Here is a 9769-nt window from a genome sequence, read left to right on the forward strand (position 1 = left end):
TTCATTGTGGGATTTGAGATGACATTGTTTGGCTGGAATGTGGTCGTCTCTGATGATACGCTGGTCACAGTCTCCTCTCTCTTCCTCACACGGCAGTGAGAGCATGGGATCAATATGATATATCTGTGGTCGGTTTGGATTGCGTCATTAAAACAGTGTTGTGTGTCCCCCACCAAAATGTTCACATGCAAAATCGCCACAGTTCATGTCGGCCGACATGTTGGAAATAAAACCGCACTAGGAATAGACATTAGACAGACAATAGTGATTCTCGGGGGCATTTGCAGACAGAAACAAGATGGCGCACTTTGCGTCATGGCTCCACTTTGACTGGAGGAGAACTGACAGCGCTGCAGGTTGAGTCAGGAAAAAACATTTCCTCTGACAACTGGGGCATAGAAATTCACCAGAACGCTCCAAACTCAAGGTTTCCACTGCAGTCGGGTTGTCACTGCATCGAGGATGTCGAGGTCAGAGAAGCTAGCAGGGTTTATTAGTACTCCGCCTCCCAGAGCCTCATGAGGCGCTAACCCTGTGTTTTAACGAGCATTGATCATGTCATGGGGTCCAAAGATAGGCTATAGTATCTCCCAGTTAACCAACCAGTGGACTAGGTTTTGGGAGGAGCAGGTGAAAACTAAAACGGAACCGTCATGAATGTCATACTCCTTTTTTTTTTAATGTGAATCTGGTTCAAAATGTTGAAATTTTCTGATGACAGGCTTTGAATTTCAAACGAGCCATAATGCATTTGTCAGGGACCATCCTCGCCCGCAGATTAATCCACGAGTGGGATTGAGTGAAAATGTACTCCTGTGTGTGTGTCCACGGTCATGCAGACACATGTCGCCCAGCGCAACAATGTCTTTCATTCTCGTGAAGCTTTGTGGGAGCGAGGAAGAGGATATATCAGGTTTTGGAAACACAGAATTCATTGTTTTTGCAGCGCTGCTTTATCTTCTCTTCTCTGTGAAGGACAAAGTGCGAGAGGAATGTCGTCCAGCTGTCAAAATAGGGAAGGCCTCTTCGCAGCAGCAGGAGTCTGCGATGCAAGTAAAGTTAGAAATCAAACACACACAAAAAGCAACAATATACTTCTGAAAAGACATAACCGGACCGTCTTTGTGTAAACTGCCATAACTCACCGAAGTGATTTAGCATAATGTGAGTCAGTCAATTCCCACCTTTGTCTGAATCAATCAACTATGATAAACATTTTTCTCTGTTCAATCCAATCAGAAGAAGGGAACATTGTGTGTTTAGTGAATCATCAGAAAGTATACCAAGTATTTTAAATACTATGTCTACAGCTGCAGAGGTCAAAGAGCAGGATTTCATCACAGTTCCTCGTATCGTGCATTAGAGGTTAAATCAATACGTGTTATACTACGTGGAGCTGTTGGGACATCATGTGTGTGTGTGTGTGTGTGTGTGTGTGTGTGTGTGTGTGTGTGGGCGGGCAGGGTGGTGCTAGAGGACCAGGACAGGGGCAGCAGTAGTTCTCTGTGTTTCCTGGAGCCGGTCACGATGAGAGCAGCGCTGTTGGTTGTGTCGCTCCTTCCTTTGCTGACGGCGATTGCCGAGTCAGCGACAGGTAAGAAAACACTTTGTTTCACCTCGTATGGGGACACGGCGTGTGATGCACCGCCTGTCTGAGTAATGCTCAACTTTTATAACGTCCCATATCAGCCTGAGATGTGGAACAAATAACACAAATCGGTTACAGAGAAGAAGAAGAAGAAAAAGGACAATATTTGGCTAAATGGAACCAGATTTACATTGTCAACTTTTCAGGAGCTAACAATAACAGCTTTGTTGTAACTTGAGTTGGGTTTTTTTTCTCCAGAGGTTTGGAAAGGCTTTTCTAAAACAATAGCTGGATTAAGGGATTTCCCTGGATTGACACTGCAGTTTTGTTGTTGTTGTTTTTAATAATCACGTCCATGTATGGCACAGTTTACTGTAATAACTTCAACGTTCAACACATTGAAAAACCAAAAAGGAAGCCCGGCATGACGTTGGAAATGTCTGTCTGTGATGTCAAATAAACGGTAGTGTAACTTTGCACAAACGTCGGCATGGCCCTTCAACGCACTCTGACCTGGTATTCAGCAGGGAGCGTTGACCCCGTGGTCTCTCTGAAAAATGGCCAAATCAGAGGGCAATATGTGACGGTGAAAGGCACGGAGAGGAGGGTGAAGCAATACCTGGGGCTGCCCTTCGCCCGGCCCCCCGTGGGGCCCCTCCGCTTTGCGGCCCCCCAGGATGCCGAGCCGTGGGAGGGGGAGAGAGACTGCACCCACCAGCCTCCCATGTAAGACCTGGGCGACCGCTGAGTCATCAATTAGCGGATCATTAATGTCTCTCTGGATGATGCACACTTCTATGTCTCTGTATTTCAGGTGCATCCAAGATCCAGATATAGTTGTGAACCTTACGAGGGACATGTCGGTGCGCTTCACCCCACCGGAGCTCTCAGAGGACTGCCTGTATCTGAACGTATACACTCCGGCTGAGGCAGCAGGAGGGGACAAATTGCCGGTGGGTTGAACAGAGAGATGGTGTGCAGGCGTCTCCTCTCAGTGGACATGAAGTCCAGCAAAGCATGAAGGGACTGCACTGACTTCTGGAGATGTTCATGTTAGCGTTGTCCAGCCCTGTCAGAGTCAGTATTATCATAGTGGCTGTTTCAGCATGGCTAGCTTGTTAGCTAGCTTTCTTACAAATATGATCCTGCTACTGTTTATTCAATGTCCCATATTGTAGAATGTGAAGCTTACGTCTGTTTTTTAGACTGTAAAGCAGGTGCAAGCCCGTATTCAGACACTGTGCCTTTAAAAACGAGCCGGCAGGACCGCACCGTTGTGATGTCACAACTGTGACACTTCATCTACTTTCAGTGCTTTCTAGTTGACGAGAAGCCTCAACTGCTTTCATCTCTGTTCCCTAACTCAGCGGTCCACAAGCTTTTTTACGCCTCAGACCGGTTGTGTGTCAGACAATATTTCCACGGGCCTTCACGGTGTGGGCGATGAATACGACGTCATACATATGACAAAATAAAATGATACGAGCTGAGCTGGTTTCTCTGCTTTGAGCCGGTCACATCTCAATGTGATGGGAGACAACGTCACGTAAATTCAACCTTTATGTTCAGTCTACTGCTTAATTTAAACCTTTATGTTCAGTCTACTGCTTAATTTAAACCTTTATTTTCTTTTATTGTGAACCCGCTTCACAAAGATAGGATGTTGAAAATGGAGGCAGGGTTTTCAGAGTTGGTGATCTCAAGGATGCTCTGCCTTGATTTTAATCCAGAGCACCAAGTTGAAACGGACTTTGAAGTTTCATAATTTGGGGTAACTGTCGCGTAATGTGTTAAGAAGTTACGTCTGAGGTTAGGCGCAGATGGATGCATCCGGTCTTTTTTCAGAATAAAACATTTTTCTGAGCTTGATTTGATTTTTTTCCATTAATTCTGGTTGAGGACCACTGACTAACTGACTTTCATCTCTTACTCCTATTTCAGCTATTACACTTCGACATGCAGTTCATTCTTTTAATGCTTACACTTCAACTATTTTCAGTGCTTACGTCATAGTCTTGCTACAATGATGCTCATGCAATCAGTGTTTAATGGACACGCAACCATTGACTCCAACCAGTGCAGTTTTGGACACAGCATTCATCATAAATCAGTTGATAGTGGCCGGCCTGTCGGCTTTCCTTTGTTACCGTGCTGGAGAGCTCAGCTGTGACCAGCAGGCGGCTTCCTGTGTCTTCAAGGTGATGCTCTGGATCCACGGAGGAGGTCTGGCAATCGGTGCAGCTTCTCAGTATGACGGCGCTCCATTGGCTGCGTATGAAAACATAGTGGTGGTTATTATCCAGTATCGCCTCGGCATCCTGGGATTCCTGAGGTAAGATTGTGCCGCTCGTCACATTTCGAGTCAAGATATATGTCCACAGCTTTCTCAGCGAGACGACTGTCTAAGAAGTCAAAGTTGTCCCGTTTCAAAGCACCGGAGACGAGCACGCCCAGGGCAACTGGGGTTTATTGGACCAGCTGGCAGCACTGAGATGGGTGCAGGAAAATATCCAGGCCTTTGGCGGCGATCCACAAGCGATCACAGTGGCTGGAGAGTCCGCAGGAGGCATCAGCGCCTCTATACTGGTACGTTACACACAGTTGCACATCTGGACATGTGTCGGTGGGCCGCCACAGGTCGAATTAATGAACGCACCGTGATCATGTGAATGCTTATGAGTGTTGTGGTTAAAGAATGACCCGATGCTCATCTGGAGAGGAACGTTTAGGAAAGTGTGTGTGCTGAAGTGTTGGTGCAGCTGTTGCTGTTTTTATGAGACGTACAACTACGCAGTGGATTTGATATTAACTCACGTGTGTGTGTGTGTGTGTGTGTGTGTGTGTGTGTGTGTGTGTGTGTGTGTGTGTGTGTATATATATAAATGTATATATGTATATGTATGTATATATGTATATGTGTATATATATGTATATGTGTATATATGTATATAAATATATGTATGTATATGTGTGTATATATGTATATGTATATATATATATATATATATATACATATATATATATATATATATATGTGTGTGTAAATATATATATACGTGTATGTGTATATATATGTGTATATATGTATGTATATGTGATAAGTGTATATATGTGTGTATGTATATATATATATATATATATATATATATATATATATATGTATATATACATGTATATATACGTGTGTATATATGTATATATATATATATACATAAATACATATATATATATATATATACAAATACATATATATATATGTATATATGTATATATATATACATATATACACACGTATATATACATGTATATATACATATATATATACATATATATATATATATATATATATATATATACATATATATATATATATATATATATATATATATATATATATATATATATATATATATATATATATATATATATATATATATATATATATATATATATATATATAACAACATGGTTCAACATGGTTCTCTAAAACATTTCTCCTTGTGTCCTTCCTCATGAACAGACTCTCAGTCCACAAGCTAAAGGATTGTTTCAGAGGGCAATCTTTCAGAGTGGAGTTGCAACACTCGGGGCTTACACTACCAAGCATCCTCTAAATCATGCCAAGGTACTGTAATATGTGAACTGAGCAGATTAGCATGTTTGTAACATCTACTATGAACAAAGCAGTATTAGTTGATTTCTTCAGTGGGCAACACTTGATGAATCAAGATAAAAACATAACACTGACCTGATAAAGTTATTAGATGTTCATTGAAGTCTGGTTTGTGTCCACCTGATGAGTGTAAAACAACTTTTAAGCTCATTTTAGCACTGTGTTAGCTCTCTTTAGCTGCTAACGCTCCCCAGCTAGTCACAATTGTTTTTCATGGCTCTCTTGCTTATACGTAGATTGTTGCCCAACTCGCTGGATGCGACCGCAACAGCACAGAGGAACTGGTCCAGTGTGTGAAGGGGAAAAGTAAAGACGAGCTTGTTGATATAAGTAAAAAGGTAAATGTCCTGTTAAAGAAACTGATTGAGTGTTTTATTGCATTTCCTGGATCCTTCTGTTGCTAGTTAGATAAGGAGGCCAACACTGACCAGAAAACCTTTTCATTTTACAAAGTTCTGTGTGTTTTTAGATAGAAGGACATTTCGAGGTTGTGGAATTACTGAAAGGGCAATTTAAAAAATATATATATTTAAAAATGAACCAGTTTTCAGTTTCAGTTTATTTATTTTGTACAGCCCAAAATCACCAATTTGTCTCGGCAGACTTTACAATCTGTACACATGACATCTCTGTCCCATGACCTCATATTGGATCAGGAAAAACTCCCCAAATAAAGATAGTAAAACCCTTTTACTGGGAAAAAAGGGGAAGAAACCTTCATAGAGCAACAGAGGAGGATCCTCTATCAGGATGGACAGAAGCAACAGATGTCATGTGACCAGAATGAGCAACGTAACAGAGTTACAACACATTACATGAATGTGACAGAAACTATTCATATAAGGAGTAGTATACGCATGGTACACCATCCATATAGCCACAGTGCATGTCAGGGGAAGAGCTGGCATATCACACAGAGTGAGCAAACTGATGGAAACAGTAAAAAGCTTCAGCATAAAATGCCAAATCTGAATTTCAAGTGCTGTAACTGCCTTCAGCCTCCAGGTGGCAGCCTGTGAACGCCCATCAGCTGCTGAACAGCCACTGAAAGTTGTGTCCTGTGTTCAGATGAAACTCTACCTGGGAGCCGTGGTGGACGGAGTGTTTCTCATGGACACAGCACAGGAGCTGCTGAAGAAGGGAGAAATGATGAAGATTCCAGTGATGATGGGAATAACCAACCATGAGTTTGGATGGCTCCTCCCTAAGGTCACTCAGTAGGAAGTGATGCACTGCACACGGCCTCTGTGGCGAGTCCAGGACTTCATGTTGAACTTATTCTGAAGCTTTGTCCCACCACAGAACTTTGTCTCACCTGGCTGGGAGAAGGGCATGAACAGAGAGTCAGTGATGGCCTGGATGAACCAGTTCTATCCTGCAGGGGTGAGATCTGAGCAATGCTGCTATTTGATGAGTGGTTGACTTTAACCCGTTGAAAACTGTGGAAAGCAATTTTTGGCTGCAGACCTCCTTTTCCCTGTTTGAGTGTTTTTCTCCTGTGTTTGAGTCGTCGTAGGAACCCCAAATTAATTCCAATACTATTGTTTATTGTATTTATTTGTTCAGCAAAGTCTTATGAAACAAACGTATAACTGCAAAAAAATCACTTTTAAAAAGATATTTTGATTGTAACTATGAACATCCAGCATGATGTGAGCCAGATTCCCCCAAAATGCCTCCTGGAGCGTCTATAAGACACCTTTTTGGAAAAATTAGGACGTAAAGAATCGTAATATAATACAATAATAATACAAAAAAATTAATAAAACAAAGCCTTGGCCTGTTAGGAAGGAGTTTCAGTCAAAAAACTGTGTTGTTTGCTTCAAAAATGGAAAAATGACTTATTTTATGCCAAAAGATTGTTTGAATGGGGCATGCTGGGACTTAAAATGAAAGATTTTTTGCGCAGTTTCCAAAAGATTAATTGAGGCTGGGGAGTTTTTTTTTCATTTATATTTATTTCATATGACAATTTTGTCATTATTGAACAGTTTATGTTTCATTTTCATTCATATTTTCATTACCATTACTTTTTATTTCCCAATTATTATGTTATTATGTTAATTATTTATTCCCAACAAGTTGGTAGTCGGATAAATAACAACAGTTTATTTCCATTTTTCAAACTTAATCCACCCTCACATCTTAAATAGATACTGATAGAAGTCATAATTATGACTTCCTTTTTTTGTCTTTGTGGCGGAAATGGGCTTCCATATTCATCACATCGGACATGAATGATATTTACACAATGGACGGGTCCGGCCTTTTGATTAGAGGTCGTGAGGTCATCTTTCTTGCCAATGAGAATTCGCTGCAGAATGGAAACCTTAAGCTCCGCCCCTCCTCCCCGCTCCAGGCCTCCTCCGCCAACGATCTCATCGCCGACGAGTACCTGAAAGACGCCAAAACGCCGGAGGAGGTCAGAGACGCATTCACCGAGATAATGGGGGACCAGCTGATGACGCTGCCTGTCGTCACGACGGCCGGATCCCACTCAGGTCAGGAAGTGCGTTCCAGAGCGCGTGATGTCATGAGGGAAGCCTCACAGAGTTCATACATCCCCCCTGTAGGGATCTCTGTTGACCTTTGACCTTAATCTCAAACGTGCACCCCTTTCTCTGTCGTCCCCTCGATGGATTCAGACGCCGGCGCTCCGGTTTACATGTATGAGTTTGTGCACCGCCCCGAGATTCACAAAGACACCAGACCCAGCTTCGTGAAGGCGGATCACGGAGATGATGTCGCCTACATGTTCGGCGCATGCTTCTGGACCGGACATGTACAGATCATAGGTGGGTTACACGTCTTGTCATTACAAACGTGTGAGGCGTCAGACATGGCCTTGGTGGGATAAATAAAGGAATGAATGGATTACACAGCATAAAAGCACTGAAGTCACTTCCTGTCCCATCTTCAGGCAACATCACCAAGGAGGATGAAGGACTCTGTAGGACCATGATGTCATACTGGGGCAGTTTCACCCGGACCGGGTGAGCAAGCACCAAGAACAACATTAAAGCTGCACTAATCAATATGTTCATAGAAAAACAGGCCGATCCCACAGAGAAGGATCTTATATTTGCAGTTCTAAGGCGCTCACTGTGCTGGTTGTATGTTCAGTCTCTCAGCTTAATGGATGCTATAATGTTCTGTAGTGGGAAGAATCCACCTGTAAACACATTTGACTCTGAGATGTCAACAAAGGGAAATAATCATTTTGAGCCTGGCTCAGCCTGAGCCTGGAAACACATGAAAATTAGCACATATTTAAAATACCTCATGTGCATATGTAAAATTACAGAAAACCTGTAATACAATTCACAATTAATAATTGCCTTAATGTAAGTAATTACCTGGTGATATCTAGTAGATACATATTATATATGTGTGTATTAATAACCCCATTCCCTGCAGTGTATTAATAAATAATCAGTGGTAGACTGGCTGGAGAGGCTCACTGACACTCACTGGTACAGTTACCTGTTGCAAGGTCAACATTATACTGGGATGCAGCAGCGCAAAGAGGAACATGTTCAGCAGAACGTGCATACATGTGTGAATATTTCACATTTCATATAATGGAGTTGAATAGAAAGATAAGTAGGCTGATTCAAAAGCAGGAAGTACATGCCTCACATAATGTGCATGAGTGCGCGCTATAAAAGTGTCAGTGTGCAGGGACAAAGAAATGCATTCTGGAGGCCGAGCGTAGCAGCTTCTCTTGCTGCATCGCTGACATGGTTGCATGTGTCTGCAGCTCTCCCAACGGCCCCGGGCTCGTCGTCTGGCCTCAGTATGACAGGCAGAAGCAGGAGTACCTGGAGCTGGGCCTGACGCAGACTGTGAGACAGAAACTGAAGAACGACCGGGTCCATTTTGTTACCGTCGTCCTGCCTCAGAAGCTGGAAGAGTTAGCAGCAGCGGCCAAAGCTGGAAACTGATCTGCACGTTGTCATATTTGTAATGGTGCAGAGTTTGAGAGTTATTACGCCTCCTTGATGACTAATAATGTTAATGCCTGCCTGCACACATTTATTAAAGGATTTACTGGCCTTCTTTTGCAAGTGTGTTAATTCCATGTAAGGGTTGTCTTTCGACATGGTGTGTGTGTGTGTGTGTGTGTGTGTGTGTGTGTGTGTGCGTGTGTATTATTCAGAAGTAATTTGATGTTCCCTCAAAGAAACAAGTGCACAGATAATTTAGGAAACTCCTAAATTATAGTATAATATTACTTCTACTCAAATCTAATCTAATCTTAGTTTACCCTCTGCTTTGTTTTAGAATTATTCCAGCCTTTTTTTTTAAATGAAATGATTTATGGTAAAAACAAATTAAAAAAAAGAAATTAAAAAAATTAAATTAAAATAATATACATATATGATGATATACATATATGATTTATGGAATTCGAATTCCATTAATAATGTGCTAGATAATTTGCTATATATATTAATGATGTGCTATAAATAAATAAGTAATATATTATATAGCACGTTATTAATGGA

At 41.6% G+C, this 9769-nt stretch overlaps 1 protein-coding gene across 2 annotated transcripts; it reads left to right on the plus strand.

Moving 5' to 3' along the window:
• The first annotated feature begins 1488 nt into the window (after positions 1–1488).
• On the plus strand, positions 1489–9316 carry ces3 (carboxylesterase 3). 2 transcript variants are annotated; one of them, XM_068602953.1, is made up of 13 exons: positions 1489–1594; positions 2113–2314; positions 2403–2541; positions 3787–3920; positions 4021–4174; positions 5109–5213; positions 5498–5599; positions 6330–6470; positions 6564–6644; positions 7621–7762; positions 7907–8056; positions 8182–8254; positions 9022–9316. In XM_068602953.1, exons 1-13 carry the CDS (start codon positions 1528–1530, stop codon positions 9203–9205), a joined length of 1674 nt encoding a protein of 557 aa, XP_068459054.1. In that variant the 5' UTR covers positions 1489–1527; the 3' UTR covers positions 9206–9316. The 2 variants fall into 2 exon arrangements, with proteins under 2 accessions (XP_068459054.1, XP_068459056.1); XM_068602955.1 differs by having other exon boundaries at positions 1518–1594; positions 2116–2314.
• The last annotated feature ends 453 nt before the right edge of the window (positions 9317–9769 follow it).

This window comes from Clinocottus analis, unplaced genomic scaffold, assembly GCF_023055335.1.
Source record: "Clinocottus analis isolate CAN_PGR_092001 unplaced genomic scaffold, fCliAna1.0.p SCAF_6, whole genome shotgun sequence".
Lineage (NCBI taxonomy): Eukaryota > Metazoa > Chordata > Actinopteri > Perciformes > Cottidae > Clinocottus > Clinocottus analis.